Here is a 21,278-nt window from a genome sequence, read left to right as displayed (position 1 = left end):
TCTCTATTACAAGCTTTAAAAACTTAAGAAATCTATTCATAAACTGACTAATTAATTTGGTTTTCTTATTCAAGAACTTGAAAGAAAAAAGTCAATTTATTAACCGACTGCTCGATTAAAAAACGTCTTATTATGAGGTTTTTATTTACTTTTATTTATTTGCATTTCCGGTGTAAACTTTAATGTTTGGTGCAGAAAGTGCCGCCATTGATGACTTGGTTAACTTGACTCAACCACAGTGATAAACTAATTAAGGTCTAAACTTAATTAAGTTTTTATTTTACACAAATAATTAGTAAGTTAAACAAACATTTTAAATTAATTACAACCTAATTTGACTCACTGCTTCAGTAAATTCAAGTGATTCACTGATTAAATTATTAATTTTTTGGGGATATTAAGGAAGTTCAACATCTGTTAAGTTAACTTATTTGCTGTTTTCATTAATTAAATGCCGTTAGTTTGTAAAAGTTCTTAAAATATTCTAAATTTAACTTGTAACAAGCTGAAACTGTGAGAATTAGACACAAAAAGCTTCCAAATTGATTATTTTAAAAGGATAAATTCTGATAGTTTAGCTGCTAGATTCATCCTCTAGGAGCCACTAATCTGGATCTTTGCTTAATGAAGACTCAGGTAAGATATTTACTGCTTCTAATCTTAAAGCGAGAGTTCAATTCTATTCAGTTTATTTCTATAGCTCCAATTCACATCATGTCATCTCAGGTCACTTTCCAGTTCACCAGATCATCCAGTCAGATTGATTCAAAGTTTTCTATCTAAGGAAAACCAGCTGATTGCATCGACTCATTGACTCTTCAGCAATCCCTCACACTAAGCATGCTTGTAGCGACAGTGGAGAGGAAAAACTCCCTTTGAACAGGAAGAAACCTCCAGCAGAACCAGGCTCAGTGTGAGCGGCCATCTGCTGAGGCCCACTGGGGTTCAAGGAGACAGAATAATTTGAACATTTCTGAAAAACCTCTAATCAGTTATAATTTACACAAATGTTCAAAAACTCTCCAAAAATCCAGATGTACAGTGAGATGATGTCGGCCTTTTCCCAGACAGGTTCATTAGGCTACAGGGTTGTTGTATTACGTCCAAGTGATGACTCTGAGCTTCAACAGCAGATTTAATCCAAATAAATAACTTTCATGACCAAGAAATGACCTGAAATTCTAACTTTATATCAAAAACACTCATCTGAAAAAATAAGAAAGATCAAAATGATCAGATCTTCTCACCAAGTTTTTTATTTCTGTTGATTGGGAATAAAGTTAATATTTTCCTAAAGGAATTATATAAAACGCATCATAGCTCAGAGACTGCTGGTGCAGACTGCTGCACCTTTTTTTTTAAGGCAGCCATTTTTTTTTATCAGACTGTGAATACATTCATTCCACAGATCGATGCAGAAAGTTAAACCCACGTCTCCTGGGTTGATCAAATCTTAGATCATGAGATTTTGGTCATTTTAACTGTGAGAATGTCATTTCTACTTCTGTACAAACCCTCACGGTTGCACCCCTTTCCCTCAGTGTGTCTCCTTCCTCTGCATGCGTCTTCCATATGTGTCCTTGGTCCTTTGAGGAAAAGAGCTGCGGCCTCCATAGTGGAGCCGTTTCATTGTGTGTAACTTCTGTTTGAATTGTCAGTTAATGAGAAGAAGTAGGTCTCCTTAATGTGGACTGGCCGTCTTATCTTTGAGCTGAGTTTAATTAGTCTTAATATAAAGAGTAATGAGGTTTCTCCACTTGGTTCGCTCTAAAGCTGCCAGGTGTGCAGGTAGAACCCGTAGGAAGGCAGCTACACCAGAGCCAATGCTTCAGTAGAAGTTTAAGGATTTCCTTGTTTAATAGCTGAATTATGTGATCAACCATTAAATGGTCGTTATTAAGGTTCCAAAAATGTTTTTTTTTTTCCTGGCTGCCGCACAATGGCAGCCCACTGCTCCCCAGGGGTTAAATGCAGAGGGTGAATTTCGTTGCCCTGTAGCTACATTAAAGTTTTTTTCTTTTTCTTCCCATCCAGGAAGATTTTTCAATTCAAAATGTCAGAAATAGCGTTGAGTTTGAGGCTTTATGGTCGTTATTAGCAGTTATCAGTCCCATAGAATGGCTCCAGACTGCACCTCCTCTACCTTCCTTATGGCTGATAACATGCAGCTTATATAACAGCCGCTTTGGCCCCGTTTAAAACCTTAAATTTCACTTTTTATTTAGCTACATTATACGTTTTATTTACTTTATTTATAGCCTAGCTTCTTAAAAAAAAAAAAAAACAGTGTTTTAAAGCTTTGCTTCCAGTAAATTCCAGATGTTTCCGTCACGTGGATTTAATGTCGTGTTTAAAAAGAACTCAGTTAACAGGATAGGAGATTTTTTTGGGATATGTACGGAAGCCCAGAGCGGTCGTACTCAACTTTTTTTTCCCTTTGCCTTCTCGAGATAATGATAATGATGTAATCATTATTACACTTAAACTATTAATTGTTTTCTAGAGATAACCAGATAATTATCTGGTTATCGCTAAAAAAACAGTTATTGATTTGTTGAGATAAAAAGATGATTAACCTGTCTGAGTAATGAATGAGGCTGCCCAACAGCCCTGGATTCCCAGTCCATCCGTGCCTGCGGGGCCCGTAGTTGTGCAGTCGTGGTACCGCGTGTTCGCAAATAATCCGTTTTTTAGTTTCCTTTTTCTTTTCACTCATTGTCAGGTTGGTGATGGATGATTGGATTGGATTACAGTAGAAAAAAAACTGACTGTTTTTTAATGAACATCTTTAATCTGGACTCATTTTGGGGGTTAAAGCATCTTATAGCTGTTCCAGGCGGAACACCGGCGCTGTTCAGAAACACCTGGAGGCAAAGGTCTGATTGCTCAGGAATTAGAAGTGGAAGCAAATCATCAAGCCAACGTCGTCTCGTTAGCTAAAAGTTAAACACAGGATTATTTACAGAATTATACATAGGTTATACTTAGAAATCCCCTCCCCCTGTTGTGGTATTGAAGGATGTACTCAGTTTTAACACCAATCATCTCGTTATGATGAAAAAACGGCTTCGTTATCTTTAGATAATGAGAAAATTAACTCGATTTCTTGAGAAAACCGCCGTGAAAAAGTGTCGGAGGGACACGCCCGTTCTGGGCTTCCGTAGGAATGAGCGACATGCCAAACAACTTTTTTTATACTATAGGTGAAGAACTACTAAAATTATAGTCAGATTACACATAAATATAGATTAAATCATTCTGTGGGTAAAAAAGGAATTACTTTAGGATTAGGATTAGGATTGACTCTGATAATAATCCACTGAGCCTACTGGAACAATCTGAAGCCATTCTATGGGACTGATCACCACTAATAATGACCATTTATTGAGATGATAACATTGAAACGGCTGTGTTGTAGTTTGCATGACCCGGATGTCAGCAATGGAATTAACACACCAGAGGGGCTCATAAAATCCCACCTCATTTAATGCACTTTAGATCCTGACTGTTTTGAAAGGATTTTAATGAAAAATGTTTTTTTTTTTTCATGCATTAGATGTGAGATTCTCGCAGTGAGACAACCTTGAGATTCAGGCTGCAGCTCAGGGATGTTGCAGGAAGGAGGGGAGGTCCTGAAATGCTGGATGCATGATTGTTTCAGTAATGAGGAACAATTAAAGCATGGCCCATGTTAGCATTGCAATGTTTAACTATGCAGAAATATTGTCCATAAATATCGCCACAATATATTAAGTACAACTCTTCACATTCTTTATCGTATTATTTGAATGGGGCGCCGTTTATAAAGTTAAGCAGTCAAAAAATATATATATAAAATAAATATTTAGCTCCAAATCAAATATTAGTTTAATAAACTAAATATTTAGCTAGCACCAAGCTAGCTAAATATTTAGTTTGTTTAGCGAATATGCAAATTCACTTGCCGAAAAGCGGAAGTGAACTACCAAAGTAAAAGGTTAACATAACGGCTTGGTGCTAGCTAAATATTTAGTTTGTTAAATGAATATTTCATTTGAAGTTAAATATTTATTTAAAAAACTAAATATTTATTTAACAAACGAAATATTTAGCTAGCACCAAGCTAGCTAAATATTTAGTTTGTTTAGCGAATATGCAAATTCACTTGCCGAAAAGCGGAAGTGAACTACCAAAGTAAAAGGTTAACATAAAGGCTTGGTGCTAGCTAAATATTTAGTTTGTTAAATGAATATTTAATTTGAAGTTGAATATTTATGTAAAAAAGTAAATATTTATTTAACAAACTAAATATTAAGGTAGCACCAAGCTAGCTGAATATTTAGTTTAATAAACTAAATATTTAGCTAGCACCAAGCTAGCTGAATATTTAGTTTAATAAACTAAATATTTAGCTAGCACCAAGCTAGCTAAATATTTAGTTTGTTTAGCGAATATGCAAATTCCCTTGCCAAAAAGCGGAAGTGAGCTACCAAAGTAAAAGGTTAACATAACAGCTTCGTGCTAGCTAAATATTTAGTTTGTTAAATGAATATTTAATTTGAAGTTAAATATTTATTTAAAAAAACTAAATATTTATTTAACAAACTAAATTTTTAGTTTGGAGCTAAATATTCATTTCACAAACTAAATATTTTATTTGCAAACTACATTAATATTTAATTTAAAGTTAAATATTTATTTAAAAAACTAAACATTTATTTAACAAACTACACTGCAAAAAATGAAATCTAAATAAGTATTTTTTTCTTAAAATAAGTGCTTTTTTTCATGGATTGAGGAGGTAAAAGAGACATTTTGCCAATGGAACAAGACAATGTACACTTAAAATAAGAAAAAAACAATTGCATTGTCTTATTTCAAGTGCCTTTTATCTAGATAACTTATTTTAAAAATACTAATTCCATTGGCAAATCATCTTATTTACCTGCTCAAATTAAGGGTAAATAGCCTTAATTTAAGACATTTTTACTCATTTTGAGATCATTTTTGCAGTGTAAATATTTAGTTTGGAGCTAAATATTTATTTCACAAACTAAATATTTAGCTTTAAATTAAATACTTTGTTTGTTCAATAAATATTAATCTCTAAACTAAATATTTATTTTACAAAGTAAGATTTCTATAAATGAATTAATGACATAGTGAGAAATGAACTTTGAAAAAAACAACCTCCTAATTTTTCTCTTAAAACACGACAAATTACCATAAATATTGCTCCTAATTTCTGACGGATTAACTTTACAGATAAATAATACGATAAAGAATTTTGGATTGTCAAATGTGCTACATGGTAAACATACAACACAGATGAAATTACAGTCCTCTCAACCCCACAGTGCATAATAAAATATAATGAACCATAGCATAAAAAAAAAAATTGAAATAAAAACCTAAGATATAAAAATAAATATAGGGATCTGCTCGGATAACTAAAAATCTAACAACGAACTAGTTTAAATACTAAAAAAGATTCTTTGAACAGGTTTTGGTTTCCTGTAAGTGGAAAACAGCCAGCAGTATTGTTTCTATTCTCTTTATTCTATAATACAGTCATAATAAAAACAAAATATTAAAACGATCACTCAAGCAGTTTCATAATAATAAAAGCAAATAATACTCAAAGCTTCATCATAAATGTTCAGTATAATTACATGTTTGCTTAAAAACCAAGAACTTTTCTGTTGAAAAGCTCCAAATCATCCCCGCCCCTCCTGCTTTACTACATATTTAACTGTTTTCTGCACATTAACAGTTTAGGAACATGAACAGAAAGAAACTAAACACGTGTGATCTGTGTAAAAACATAAATCAACAAAATAATTAATCATTTTCTTTTTTTTTTCTTGTTTTCCTGAGTAGAGATTCCAGTTTCTCCACCGACGACTCCGTCCAGCATCACCGAGGAGCCGTCAGGTGAGCGTCAGTCATTTATTTCTAAACGTGTGTGTTTACACGTCCGCCGTGTGGTGAAATATGCACCGAGTGTTGCAGAAATGAAAGTAAATGCAAGAGGAATTTTTCACCGCTTTAATATCCGCTCTTGATTCCAGAAAAAAGTGACTGTGGGATAAATTGGATCCCTCTTGCCTCTTCCCTCAAAACTAGAAGGGTTCATGAATATTAAATCCATTAGCAGCAATCCTGGGATGTGCCTCCTTTAATCTCTCACACTTTCACAATTAATCAGTCTAACTGCGGCACAGTGGGATACCCGTCCCTCCACCCCTCGCATGGCACTGGGATTTTTCACTTGGTTTGACTGAATGATATTTTATCACCCCGAACTTCAGTGCTTCTCCAGGGTAGTGAGAAAAACATGGACTAAACTTTAAGCTTTTAATGCATCCAGAGAGAAAAAGGCTGCGGATGATTTCCTGTTGGTGTTTCTGAGCAGGCAGCTCAGGATGACCAGGACCTCAAATCATAAAAGTCGATTCATCTTTGATTCCAGCAGCATAATCTCCCAAACCACCAACTAACTGACTAACTAAATCCAGGGTTTCTCAGTTGCTCATTCTGCTCTACATACTATTTCTACGCATTTTTTATTTTGATCTTTTGTCCAAAGTTCTTGGTCTATTCTTATGATCTATTCCTTTTAACCCATCCTGCAGATTATCTAAAAGATTAAGGTTTATTTTGGTTTCTTGGAACATCCTGATGAGCATTCCAACTGACTAAAGTTCAATTCTATTCAGTGTATTTCTATAGCTCCAATTCACATCATGTCATCTCAGGTCACTTTCCAGTTCACCAGATCATCCAGTCAGATTGATTCAAAGTTTTCTATCTAAGGAAAACCAGCTGATTGCATCGACTCATTGACTCTTCAGCAATCCCTCACACTAAGCATGCTTGTAGCGACAGTGGAGAGGAAAAACTCCCTTTGAACAGGAAGAAACCTCCAGCAGAACCAGGCTCAGTGTGAGCGGCCATCTGCTGAGGCCCACTGGGGTTCAAGGAGACAGAAGCAGACATAGAAAAAGAAGCATAGATACAAAAGGCAACCGTCAACCAGCTCCAGAGGCGGCCCCGTCCAGGAAACACACAGCCAGGCAGACGAGCTCCGAGCCAGCTCCCATGTAAGAGGATGAAGAGAGCACACCCAGTTAGTCACAGTCAGAGAAACAGGACTACACTGGAAAACAGGCCAAGCTCCAACATCTAGAAACAAAGGTGTTGATGGCAGCAGCACAGCTGATATTTCTCTCCAGGATGGAGTCACAGCCAAACAGGAACAGACCAGATGAAGCTACTATGAGAAAAAGCAGAGGGAGCAGAACGTTAGAGATTGAACTAACAGATTCTGCAGAGTGGGAGAATAGAGATAGAATGAAGCAGGATGATGAAAAAGGGGTCCCTATGTCCTCCGGCAGTCTAAGCCTATAGCAGCAGAACTATAGAGATAGCTCAGGATTTTTATTTCTTTATCTTTCCTCACTTCTGTGAGGAAAGATAAAGTTGTGAGTTTTTTTTGTTCTGAAGGCGATTAAATTAACCCTTTAATTATTTTATTTAATCTTTTATTTAATAGATAGGAAAAGTTGAGCCATTTGGCTCCAATCATCCTTCTCTCTCTCTGCCTCAATGGGAGGGCCTTCATTCGTGCACGTGTGAGCATGCACCAGTGGCCTCAGCAGCTGTTGCTGGGGCCCCCCTTCTGGGGTCCCGAATATTCCCCTGCAGAGGCCTCAACTGAACACTCAGGATATGGCTGCCCCCCCCCCACCCCCACCTTCAACCTCTCTTTTCAGAGTTTTCAGACCTCCTTGGTCTCCCCCTGTTTCACGCTTTGTCTTCAGACACCACTGTGGGTGGTGGGGCGCCAGAATATGTGGGATTTCACTAGAGCCACTAGTGAGGAATTGGAAAAACCGTCAATTTTTGGAGTTTCCCTCAAATAAGTTAGCAAATGCAAGTTAGGTGATGGTGGAACATCGCATTCATTTACTCATTTAAAACTCATATTGCTATGTTCATAAAAAATAACGTAACTTACATTGTAAATGCTCTCATTGATTATAATGGATGCATATTTAGTGCAGAGTTTGCGGCTGAGCTGATCGAAGCCGGACAATTTAATTCTATTCAGTTTATTTCTATAGCTCCAATTCACATCATGTCATCTCAGGTCACTTTCCAGTTCACCAGATCATCCAGTCAGATTGATTCAAAGTTTTCTATCTAAGGAAAACAAATTTGAAAAGAAGAAGCTAAGTTTTGTAATGCCCTCTCAACCTTTGATACAGCATCTATGGACTGGAGGTATGGATGGCAGGTTTAAAGCTCAGCACCAGCAAATTAATAGACGCAGGGGGGGAATTTACCATTAGGCAATACTAGGCAGTTGCTTAGGGCCCCAAGTTCCTAGGGGCCCCATAAAACTCTGTTTAGATGAATGGTTAATACAACTATTCCTTATTTGTGCACATTAATTATGTTTTTGATGAAAATTCCCCCCTTCAGTGTCCACCATATTGGATCAGTCCATTTGCTGCACATGTTCAGAAAGGTCCAAACAGACAGCAGCAAACCATTTGAAAACAAACCATGCAAAGAGCAGTGTTGCCAACTTAGCGCTTTAGTCGCTATATTTAGCCACTTTTCAGACCCCTCTAGCACTTTGATTTCTAAAAAGCTCCTAGCGCCAAATCTAGAGACTTTTTTCTGCTACTGGAGACTTTGGAGACAACATCTAAAAGCAGCGAACTCTGCTCTCCAGAGCGAGTAGATTGTTAACCCCGCCTCCTGCTCTCCTCTATCTTGTCTGCTGTCATGATTCATGCAGCTATTATTTCATCCAAATGAAAAATGAGCGTTACACATATCTGCCCTTAAAAGAAGCGTAGCCAGGAGAAATGCATCGGTAAGATATCTGGGAGAAGTCTTGTAAAATAGGAAACAAATCAGCCGTGGAAGAACGTTCTTTGGTCTTATCAAGAGTAGGGGTGGGCGATATGACGATTTAAGACCGTGTTACGATCTACACCTCTGACGATCTGTCATTATTAAGAGATCGTTTTATCAGGATTAACAAAACTGCAGCGCTGCTGTATTTCTGCCACTGACCACATTTACAACCAAAAAAAAAAAACCTTCACAGCTAGAATAAAATCCGAGGGTTTGATGTTGGTCCGTTAGTTTGAAAAACAGTTAGAATCTATTGTTTAATGTAATATTTTTTTTTAAACTTAAGTTAGTTTCTGTGCTTTCTTTCTTCTTTTATTTTATTAGACCAGTCAAGATTTTAAATAAAAAAAACTGCACTAAGATACAGGTAGAATCTTTATTTATTTTGACTGTAGTTACTTGAAAAATGCAACTAATTTGTAATTGTTTTACTCAGGAATTATTGCATTTTTATACCCTTTGGTGTGTTTACAATATAGAAATTAAAAAAAAAAAGTTTGTTAGCACTGCTTTGATTCTCTAATTTTAATAAACTTGTTCATTTATTAAATTTTTCTCTTCTTTGCATGTAACTGAAGTTATGTCGGTCGTATCTAAAAAATTAGGGATGCACGATATTGGGATTTTGGCCGATATCCGATATGCCGATATTTTAAAACTCATGTAGCCGATAACCGATATCGATACCGATGTTAAAGCTGGACAAAAATAAGTAGTCATTGAAAATAGCAGTTTTGTTATCCATTTCTGACACTTTGAAAAATAATATACTCAAATATATTTTCATATGCTGATATCAAATAGATTTTTAAAAACGCGGTATCGATCTATTTTACTTTACTCTATCCTTTACTTAAAAACTCTCGTGATATTTTGCAAATTCTTGTGAGATGTTGTTAGTAAAATAGATCGATACCGCGTCAATATATCAACATATAAAAATATGGTAAATGGTAAATGGCATGTACTTATATAGCGCCTTTATTCAAGTTAGGAGACTTGACCAAAGGGCTTTACACTACATTCATTCACTCACACACTGATGGTGGCAAGCTACATTGTAGCCACAGCTGCCCTGGGGCTCACTGACAGAAGCGAGGCTGCCGTACACTGGCGCCACCGGGCCCTCTGACCACCATCAGTAGACAATGCAGGTGAAGTGTCTTGCCCAAGGACACAACGACAATGAAAGTCGGAGTCGGGGCTTGAACCGTCAACCCTTGATTACAGGGCAAACTCCTACATCCAACGCCACTGTCGCCCTGTCAAAATATGGCAACATTTGGTGAATTTTCGGGGGATTTCGTAGCATAACGATGACATATAGCAATATTTCATTAGTAAAAGAGATTGATATGGTGTTTTTAAATGGCAATATATCAGCATATGAAGATATTGGGATATTTTAATGGATCAATATTTTTTCCCTCGTCTTTAGAAGTTTTTAAGTCTGTAAAAAAGAAGTTTTTGAGGAAGAAGAAGTAGTATTTTTTTTTTTTAGACTTTAGAAACTCAGAAGCTGATCAAATATCGGGTTAAATATCGGTGGGGGGGCCGATGTCCGATATTCAGTTTTAAGGCCGATACCGATAGGGGGCCGATTATATCGTGCATCCCTATAAAAAATATCTGCATCATACCTGCGACAGACTAACTGCGACACACTGCTGCAGGAGGATAACCAGCCTTTAAAGCTGCAGAGATGCAGAGGAGAGCTGTTTTCACGCGTTTCACATATCTGGCCTTAAAGGAAGCGTAGCCAGGAGAAATGCATCGGTAAGATATCTGTCTTGTTAAATAGGAAAAATCAGCCTTGGAAGAAGGTTCTTTGGTCTTATCAATAGTGAAAAATGCAATCAGCTCTTTGGTGCAACACATCAGCATCAGGATGCAGGGATTCTTCTCTTTCTTTGCTCTTTTATTGGTTTGTTGATTCCAAAGCCGTGCAGAAAAGCCAGGGGGTCCTTCAGCCCACCAAGGTTTGAGGTTCAGCCGATGCAAACATTAACCACGGAGTCTTTAGAAAGGGGTTGAACAACAAACGTACCTCTGCTATTCCAGCAGCTGTGATATCACCTAGTATGTGATCGTAAACAGATGTGGTGTGTGTGTGTGTGTGTGTGTGTGTGTGTGTGTGTGTGTGTGTGTGTGTTAGCCTCGCTGTGTGTCTAAGGAGCTTTTTTTCTAAAGCAGCATCAATGCCAAAAGCTGTACAGGGTTTTAATGCCTCACAGTCTTACACAGAATTTAACTAAATGGAATCCAGGCAGGGGTTCCACTGTTGGAAAGAAGAGCTTCTGCCACAAAAAGGGGTGAAAATGGCCCAATAATGAGAAAGGAACCAGGAGGGAGTAAAACCATAAAAAAGATGGCGGATCGATGGAAGGTCTAAAGCCGAGCGGAGGGTTGGAGATGTTTGGAAAGATGGAAAATACGAGCGTGAGGGCGACAGCTGTGAGGCAGGTGTCTGTAGCGCCTTACATGAAGGAGGGGAGCAGGGTTCTGCCGGGGTGGGGGGGACTGAGGAGGGAAGATGGAGTGGATATTAGTTTGTCTCCTGCAGCAGCTACACCCCCCCCCCCCCTTCGACCACACGGAGGGCTGGAATGCGTGGAGAATAGCGCCGATGGTGTGGCCCCAGACAAAACACACATTGTGCTGGAGGGTCACGGATGGTGTGAGCTGCAGATCCCACGGGTCACGACAGAGACGTCTGCATGGCAACCAAATGTGGAGGAGATTAACCGCTGGCGACCCCAGCCGCGGCCGCTCGGGTCTGTCAGGATGTTCCAGCAACTAATGATGATGAGGAGATGGAGAATTGGCCTGATGACGATGATGATGTTCATATCCAGAGTGGGTCTGAAGCTGGAAGTGATCAGGACCCGTAGCGGACCCCTCCTTGGATGTTTTGGACATGAGTCTTTCTTCACACACCCTTTCTCGCTTCCCTCAGACTCTGCGGCGCTTTGGTCATAACTCTGATACCACCTCTGAGTTATGTGAAGGGAGATGATAGCAACCTGCAGCAACTAAAAATAGACAAACTGAGTCAGAATCAACAGGAGACCAAAAACTGTTTCTAAAGTATTTTGCATTTGCACTTTTTTACAAGAAATGTATTGAAATTCTAAATTACAACTTTATTTAACAAAACTACATTACTGTAACTTTGGTTCCACTTAACATAATGCCTTAGTGAAATAATATGTTTGTCAAAAATGTATGAGAGCAAAAACATTTCTTTTCTGGCTGGTAAAAAATATGCTTGGCTTGCAAATTATCTTCCGTCCATTTTGCCGGGGAGTCAAAAAGCTAATTTCAGACCCTAATATAAGGTCTGCGACCAACAATTATTTTTCTATCTGATTAATCTGTTGATCTGCTGGTTTACTAGTGGTTCCTAGAATTTCTAAAAGGAGAATGGGAGGCAGATCTTTTAGTTCTCAGGCTCCTCTCCTGTGGAACCAACTACCAGTTTTAGTCCGTGAGGCAGACACCCTGTCTACTTTTAAGGCTAGGCTTAAAACTTTCCTTTTTGATAAAGCTTCTAGTTAGAGTGGCTCAGGTTATCCTGAGCTATCTCTATAGTTCTGCTGCTATAGGCTTAGACTGCTGGAGGACATAGGGACCCCTTTTTCATCATTCTGCTTCATTCTATCTCTATTCTCCCACTCTGCAGAATCTGTTAGTTCAATCTCTAACGTTCTGCTCTCTCTGCTTTTTCTCATAGTAGCTTCATCTGGTCTGTTCCTGTTTGGCTGTGACTCCATCCTGGAGAGAAATATCAGCTGTGCTGCTGCCATCAACACCTTTGTTTCTAGATGTTGGAGCTTGGCCTGTTTTCCAGTGTAGTCCTGTTTCTCTGACTGTGACTAACTGGATGTTCTCTCTTCATCCTCTGACATGGGAGCTGGCTCGGAGCTCGTCTGCCTGGCTGTGTGTTTCCTGGACGGGGCCGCCTGTGGAGCTGGTTGCCTTTTGTATCTATGCTTCTTTTTCTATGTCTGCTTCTGTCTCCTTGAACCCCAGTGGGCCTCAGCAGATGGCCGCTCACACTGAGCCTGGTTCTGCTGGAGGTTTCTTCCTGTTCAAAGGGAGTTTTTCCTCTCCACTGTCGCTACAAGCATGCTTAGTGTGAGGGATTGCTGAAGAGTCAATGAGTCGATGCAATCAGCTGGTTTTCCTTAGATAGAAAACTTTGAATCAATCTGACTGGATGATCTGGTGAACTGGAAAGTGACCTGAGATGACATGATGTGAATCGGAGCTATAGAAATACACTGAATTGAAGATCTAATTGATATTGTGTTGTTGTTTTAAAAATAATCAAACAAACCAAGCACAGACGCATTAGACCACCTCACTGGTGAACATTTCACCAACACACCATCAATAGGTGCTGAACATTTCAGAAACCCCTGAATGCAGCGTTTCCCTCAAAGCCTTTTAGCTAAGGAGCTCTATCAGGCTGGTTTACTTGTCTTTTTGTTTATTTATTATTATTTCTGATGAATCGGAACATAATTGAAGTAGTTAAATAATCAAATATTGTATAGTTTTTACAATGTCACATTTTTTTGTTTGTTTTTATTGTAAAAAGTGCATACAGTATAAAAATAACTGATATTTTTGATTCAAATTAGAGTTACTTTAGCTAAAAACGCTGATGCTGCTGTGAACTAAAGCATCCCGTTACCTTCAGGTAGCCTTAGCGTTAATAATCACCAACCGTTATGTTTATCTCCTCTCATACAGGGTTTCTGCTTTTTTCCCACTTGCTCTTCAGCTTTTCCTATTTTTGCACTATCGCCTTCTGTCGCACACAACATAAAGCTTTTTTTTTTTTTTTTTTTTTTTTACAAACAAATAAAGCAAAACCAAAGTTTAAATCCAGAAATGAAATATAAGGAAATAAAAGGCGACATAGTTTTCTTTGGGGGATTTTTGACCGTATGCAACCAGAATGAGAGACTAGTGCACAAAGCATCTCTATGAGTCAAGGTCCCTTTAAAGGAAACTAAAATCTAATTTAAAGAAACAATGATAATATTAGTTTGATTACATGAATGATTATAATTATAGATTACCTTCTGTTGCTTTATCCGGTAAAACTTGACTTTACTACGTTTAATCTGTGGTTGTGTAACCTGATCCTTTCTGCGTTGCGTTGGTTTGATTCAGTCATCAGGCAGTTTGTCTTTAAAAGGGCGATTTCTCGAATTATTGAACCTGACGAGAAAAAACTCCGAGTCCTCTCCTGCAGGACAACATGACAGAAGGGGCGGGTCTAAGGGCTGCAAACAATCTAAAGACAATACCACAGAAGAAGAAAAAACAAGGAGGGCCTTCCACTCTTAAAGTAACACAATTAAAACAGAGGCTGTTTCTCAATCTGTGTACTTGTGCGTTCTCGTGTCCTCGTGAAACCTCATCAGCCTCAGCACTAGTACTGTTCCAATTCACAAGAACAGCAGACCTAGAACGGACAAAGTCCCCGGATGTTGTTCTGGCCCCTCCCTCTTTACCCAGCATGCATCAGAGCAGACTTGTCCGTCCTCCAGACTGACAGCTGTCCCAGCATGCACTGCAGCAGCAGCAGCTTCTAGGTTAGCGCTCACAGAGCTCAGAGCATTACATTAAAAGTTTTCTGTTCTGTTACCGTTGTTCTACCTCGTCACAATTACAAAACTCTTAGTCAGAACTGTATTACAGATATTACTCATTACATTTCTACCAATAGAAATTGAATTTTAAGAACTCTGAAACCAAATTTGTAGTTGTAAGAACTACATTTCAGATATCTATAATTCTTTACTAAATCTAATTAGCCGTTTGTATTTCAGATATCTTTAACCCTATAATGCCAAATGTATCATATTTGATACATCAGTTTCTGAAATGTTTTCCGTCTGACACCTTTGGCATAATTTAATAGTAAAAACTTTGCTCAAAATTCTATTGTACACAATCAGATATACCTGATAACAGAGGGCAGAAGACTACACAAAAAATAATCTTGACATATCACATAGTAATAAATTATTAATATCAAAAATGTATTTCTGTGTTTTCTTTTTACATATTTTGTTAAAAGGCCAAAAAAGGACTTCAAACAAAAAAAAGTATTTTTCTGTTTTGTTTTATTCTTGGATCGGGCTTTAAAGGGTTAATAGTATTCCTCCTATCTAAAATGAACATGTCAGATATCTAAAAAGTTATTTTTACTCGTACAAATGACGTCACTTTTCCCCATCCATGTGCATTGGGCCGTAAGTCCTGTCTAAATTAAACATTCTGGATGTAAAAATGCAATAAATAGGTCACCTCCTGCTCAGTTTGAATGAAAAAAACATCTTTTCATCAATTAGAAAACAGAGTTTATTTCAGATTATTAGTAATTCTAAAATACTAAGACTGAGCTTCCTGATAAACTTTGTAAAACTGTGATTTAAAATAGCGCTAATCTCCACTTCAATGGTTTTATCCATTTTTTGCTTATTTTATCATAAAGCCCTGAAGCAGAGCGCAGCGTCCGCCATCAGAAGGTAAAATCAACACCAGCTCAGGAACTCCTGCAGCTTCTTCTCTGCTTGTTTCTTATCTTTCCTCGGTACGGTGAGCAAGAACATCGGAGAGAGAAGCTTCTCTTCTCTCAGTTCCTCTTGGAAAGGATCCAAACCCACAGCTGGATTGTGAGCAGCCCAGCATGGAGCAGAGGAGAACCGTTCACAGCAGCTCCCTGGGCTCCATAATCTAATTACGTGCTTTATTTGCTGCAATTTGTTTCTCAATCAGTGTGGTTGAATGAAAGAGCCCCCCTCCTGGGAGCCATCGCTGACACCTCCTTATTGTCCCGCTCCCAACAGTTGCTCTCTCTCTCCAGCGTTTGCATGTGGAGCCATTTGGAAGAGCTTTTAGTTTTTTTTTTTTAACCTTTTTTTAATTAAAGAAGTACTTATAGATGGAAAACAGCATTTTATTCTGTATTTCTCACAATAATTGTTTGAAATCAGCTGTTTAACCATCTGGTTTTTAAAAGGAAATATTTCTATTTTTACGCCGTTTGAATCTTGCAGCTCATTTGGACGTTGGTTTGTTCAACCGTTTGGTTGATTTGGAAGGAAAAGAGAAGCTGAACAGACACATCCAGGGGTAGCCCAATGCTTCCCTCCATTCCATTCTATTCAGTGTATTTCTATAGCTCCAATTCACATCATGTCATCTCAGGTCACTTTCCAGTTCACCAGATCATCCAGTCAGATTGATTCAAAGTTTTCTATCTAAGGAAAACCAGCTGATTGCATCGACTCATTGACTCTTCAGCAATCCCTCACACTAAGCATGCTTGTAGCGACAGTGGAGAGGAAAAACTCCCTTTGAACAGGAAGAAACCTCCAGCAGAACCAGGCTCAGTGTGAGCGGCCATCTGCTGAGGCCCACTGGGGTTCAAGGAGACAGAAGCAGACATAGAAAAAGAAGCATAGATACAAAAGGCAACTGTCAACCAGCTCCACAGGCGGCCCCGTCCAGGAAACACACAGCCAGGCAGACGAGCTCCGAGCCAGCTCCCATGTCAGAGGATGAAGAGAGCACATCCAGTTAGTCACAGTCAGAGAAACAGGACCACACTGGAAAACAGGCCAAGCTCCAACATCTAGAAACAAAGGTGTTGATGGCAGCAGCACAGCTGATATTTCTCTCCAGGATGGAGTCACAGCCAAACAGGAACAGACCAGATGAAGCTACTATGAGAAAAAGCAGAGAGAGCAGAACGTTAGAGATTGAACTAACAGATTCTGCAGAGTGGGAGAATAGAGATAGAATGAAGCAGAATGATGAAAAAGGGGTCCCTATGTCCTCCAGCAGTCTAAGCCTATAGCAGCAGAACTATAGAGATAGATCAGGATAACCTGAGCCACTCTAACTAGAAGCTTTATCAAAAAGGAAAGTTTTAAGCCTAGCCTTAAAAGTAGACAGGGTGTCTGCCTCACGGACTAAAACTGGTAGTTGGTTCCACAGGAGAGGAGCCTGAGAACTAAAAGATCTGCCTCCCATTCTACTTTTAGAAATTCTAGGAACCACTAGTAAACCTGCAGATTGAGAGCGAAGTGCTCTGTTAGGAACATAAGGAACAATCAGATCTCTGATATCAGATGGAGCTTGGCCATTTAAGGCTTTATATGTGAGAAGGAGGATTTTAAATTCTATTCTGGATTTAACAGGAAGCCAATGAAGAGAAGCCAGGATAGGAGAGATATGATCTCTCTTTTTAATTTTCATCAGAACTCTGGCTGCAGCATTTTGGATCAGCTGTTTAGTTAATGCTAAATATTACTTCTAATGTTTAGTATTGACTATGTATTTATAAGACATATCTTTTTATAATGACAGCTTTAACAATCAGCAACAATCCCATTTTTGTGTGTCCAACATCTGAAAGAAGGACTTCACGGTTCATGCGTCCCACTACTGGTCGTTGGCGGTACTGCAGGTGCTTCTTTGCCACTCTAAAGTCTGGCTCTATGACATCAACCACTGTATTTGGCTTGAATGAAAACGATTAGCTTAAAGAGCTGCAGGGTACTTTGATAGAGGGGGCAAAGGTCCGTCTCTCAGTTACCAACTTCTCAAGGAGCTGAAAGGCGAGAAAACAAAGCGGCGCAGTAACTACATCTACTTAGGACACGCAGAGCACATTTCAGCGGAGCTTTAACAAGGCTGCTTCCCCTTCTGCTGCTTGTACCGCAGCCACAAAGGGAACATTTGTCCTCGCAGTAGGGGACTGCCTGGCCCTAAGCAGGGATCTTGGGGCGTTCTCAGCGGGGCCTGGAGCTGCGTCTCAGGGGTACACTAATGGGGAACGAAAGGCTATCAAAGGGGGGTATCATGATGGCATGAAGGGGGGGCGGTGATGAGAAAACAAAGCTGCCTTTCCACAGCCTCTACTTCCATCATTTACATGCTAATCAGCTCCAGCTTTTATGGACTCCTCTGTTCGGGTTGCTCTGCCTAGTAGAGTAACTTTCTCTTTTTATAGGAGCTATTCTTCCATTTTCAGTTAAATCTTAATTATTAGACTATTTAGTTTAATTCTTTATTTAGAATTGGTTTTAGGTTAGTGATTCACTTAATTGGTTGATTAATTTTAGCTTGGGATGTGAGGGTTTCACAGTATCAATAGGTAGCTTTAAGTAGCTCATTATGCACATGATGGATGTCATATAGTTTTTTTTACCGGTCCCAGTCCCAGTCTCAGCCCCATTCCCAGTCCCAGTCTCAGTCCCAGTCCCAATCTCAGCCCCAGTCCCAGTCTCAGCCCCAGTCTCAGTCCCAGTCTCAGTCCCAGTCTCAGCCCCAATCTCAGCCCCAGTCCCAGTCTCAGCCCCAGTCTCAGCCCCAGTCTCAGTCCCAGTCTCAGTCCCAGTCTCAGCCCCAGTCTCAGTCCCAGTCTCAGCCCCAGCCTCAGTCCCAGTCTCAGCCCCAGTCTCAGTCCCAGTCCCATTCTCAGCCCCAGTCCCAGTCTCAGCCCCAGTCCCAGTCTCAGCCCCAGTCTCAGCCCCAGTCTCAGTCCCAGTCCCAGTCCCAGTCCCAGTCTCAGCCCCTGTCTCAGCCCCAGTCCCAGTCTCAGCCCCAGTCTCAGTCCCAGTCTCAGTCTCAGTCCCAGTCTCAGCCCCAGTCTCAGCCCCAGTCCCAGTCTCAGCCCCAGTCTCAGTCCCAGTCCCAGTCTCAGTCTCAGCCCCAGTCTCAGCCCCAGTCTCAGCCCCAGTCTCAGTCCCAGCCTCAGCCCCAGTCCCAGTCTCAGCCCCAGTCCCAGTCTCAGTCCCAGTCCCAGTCTCAGTCTCAGCCCCAGTCTCAGTCCCAGCCTCAGCCCCAGTCCCAGTCTCAGCCCCAGTCTCAGTCCCAGTCTCAGCCCCAGTCTCAGTCCCAGTCCCAGTCTCAGCCCCAGTCTCAGTCTCAGTCCCAGCCTCAGCCCCAGTCCCAGTCTCAGTCCCAGTCTCAGCCCCAGTCTAAGCCCCAGTCCCAGTCTCAGTCTCAGCCCCAGTCTCAGTCCCAGTCTCAGCCCCAGTCTCAGCCCCAGTCCCAGTCTCAGTCTCAGCCCCAGTCTCAGCCCCAGTCCCAGTCTCAGTCTCAGTCTCAGCCCCAGTCCCAGTCTCAGTCTCAGTCTCAGCCCCAGTCTCAGCCCCAGTCCCAGCATCAGTCCCAGCCTCAGCCCCAGCCTCAGCCTCAGCCCCAGTCTCAGTCCCAGCCTCAGCCCCAGTCCCAGTCTCAGCCCCAGTCCCAGTCTCAGCCCCAGTCTCAGTCCCAGTCTCAGTCCCAGTCTCAGCCCCAATCTCAGCCCCAGTCCCAGTCTCAGCCCCAGTCTCAGCCCCAGTCTCAGTCCCAGTCTCAGTCCCAGTCTCAGCCCCAGTCTCAGTCCCAGTCTCAGCCCCAGCCTCAGTCCCAGTCTCAGCCCCAGTCTCAGTCCCAGTCCCATTCTCAGCCCCAGTCCCAGTCTCAGCCCCAGTCCCAGTCTCAGCCCCAGTCTCAGCCCCAGTCTCAGTCCCAGTCCCAGTCCCAGTCTCAGTCCCAGTCTCAGCCCCAGTCTCAGCCCCAGTCCCAGTCTCAGCCCCAGTCTCAGTCCCAGTCCCAGTCTCAGTCTCAGCCCCAGTCTCAGTCCCAGTCCCAGTGTCAGCCCCAGTCTCAGTCTCAGTCCCAGCCTCAGCCCCAGTCCCAGTCTCAGTCCCAGTCTCAGCCCCAGTCTCAGCCCCAGTCCAAGTCTCAGTCTCAGTCCCAGTCTCAGTCTCAGTCTCAGCCCTAGTCTCAGTCTCAGTCCCAGTCTCAGTCTCAGCCCCAGTCTCAGTCTCAGCCCCAGTCCCAGTCTCAGTCTCAGTCCCAGTCTCAGCCCAAGTCTCAGCCCCAGTCTCAGCCCCAGTCTCAGTCTCAGCCCCAGTCTCAGTCCCAGTCCCAGTCTCAGCCCCAGTCTCAGCCCCAGTCTCAGTCCCAGTCTCAGTCTCAGTCTCAGCCCCAGTCTCAGTCCTAGTCCCAGTCTCAGCCCCAGTCTCAGTCCCAGTCCCCATCTCAATCCCAGTCCCAGTCTCAGCCCCAGTCCCAGTCTCAGTCTCAGCCCCAGTCTCAGTCCCAGTCTCAGTCCCAGCCCCAGTCTCAGCCCCAGTCCCAGTCTCAGTCTCAGTCCCAGTCTTTCAGTCTCAGTCTCAGCCCCAGTCCCAGTCTCAGCCCCAGTCTCAGTCCCAGTCTCAGCCCCAGTCTCAGTCTCAGCCCCAGTCTCAGTCTCAGCCACAGTCTCAGTCTCAGCCCCAGTCCCAGTCTCAGTCCCAGTCCCAGTCCCAGTCCCAGTCTCAGTCCTAGTCTCAGCCCCAGTCTCAGCCCCAGTCCCAGTCTCAGCCCCAGTCTCAGTCCCAGTCTCAGTCCCAGTCTCAGCCCCAGTCTCAGTCCCAGTCCCAGTGTCAGCCCCAGTCTCAGTCTCAGTCCCAGCCTCAGCCCCAGTCCCAGTCTCAGTCCCAGTCTCAGCCCCAGTCTCAGCCCCAGTCCCAGTCTCAGTCTCAGTCTCAGCCCCAGTCTCAGTTCCAGTCTCAGCCCCAGTCTCAGCCCCAGTCTCAGTCTCAGCCCCAGTCTCAGCCCCAGTCCCAGTCCCAGTCTCAGTCCCAGTCTCAGCCCCAGTCTCAGTCCCAGTCCCAGTGTCAGCCCCAGTCTCAGTCTCAGTCCCAGCCTCAGTCTCAGCCCCAGTCTCAGTCCCAGTCCCAGTGTCAGCCCCAGTCTCAGTCTCAGTCCCAGCCTCAGCCCCAGTCCCAGTCTCAGTCTCAGTCTCAGCCCCAGTCTCAGTTCCAGTCTCAGTCCCAGTCTCAGCCCCAGTCTCAGCCCCAGTCCCAGTCTCAGCCCCAGTCTCAGTCCCAGTCTCAGTCCCAGTCTCAGCCCCAGTCTCAGTCCCAGTCCCAGTGTCAGCCCCAGTCTCAGTCTCAGTCCCAGCCTCAGCCCCAGTCCCAGTCTCAGTCCCAGTCTCAGCCCCAGTCTCAGCCCCAGTCCCAGTCTCAGTCTCAGTCTCAGCCCCAGTCTCAGTTCCAGTCTCAGCCCCAGTCTCAGCCCCAGTCTCAGTCTCAGCCCCAGTCTCAGCCCCAGTCCCAGTCTCAGTCTCAGTCTCAGCCCCAGTCTCAGTCTCAGTCTCAGCCCCAGTCTCAGCCCCAGTCCCAGCATCAGTCCCAGCCTCAGCCCCAGCCTCAGCCCCAGTCTCAGTCCCAGCCTCAGCCCCAGTCCCAGTCTCAGTCTCAGCCCCAGTCCGAGCCCCAGTCCCAGTCTCAGTCTCAGTCCCAGTCTCAGTCTCAGCCCTAGTCTCAGTCTCAGTCCCAGTCTCAGTCTCAGCCCCAGTCTCA

At 42.2% G+C, this 21,278-nt stretch overlaps 1 protein-coding gene across 1 annotated transcript in view; it reads left to right on the top strand.

The window, feature by feature from the left end:
- Positions 1-21,278, top strand: part of ntn1a (netrin 1a) — a 140,349-nt gene that overhangs the window by 94,494 nt on the left and 24,577 nt on the right. Inside the window, exon 5 of the mRNA XM_038270507.1 lies at positions 5,860-5,913. Coding sequence (XP_038126435.1) covers positions 5,860-5,913 — 54 coding nt within the window. The remainder of the gene's footprint in view (positions 1-5,859; positions 5,914-21,278) is intronic.

Source organism: Cyprinodon tularosa, unplaced genomic scaffold, assembly GCF_016077235.1.
Source record: "Cyprinodon tularosa strain WSP-4 unplaced genomic scaffold, ASM1607723v1 ctg763, whole genome shotgun sequence".
NCBI lineage: Eukaryota > Metazoa > Chordata > Actinopteri > Cyprinodontiformes > Cyprinodontidae > Cyprinodon > Cyprinodon tularosa.
This window is presented reverse-complemented; position numbering and strand designations above follow the sequence as displayed.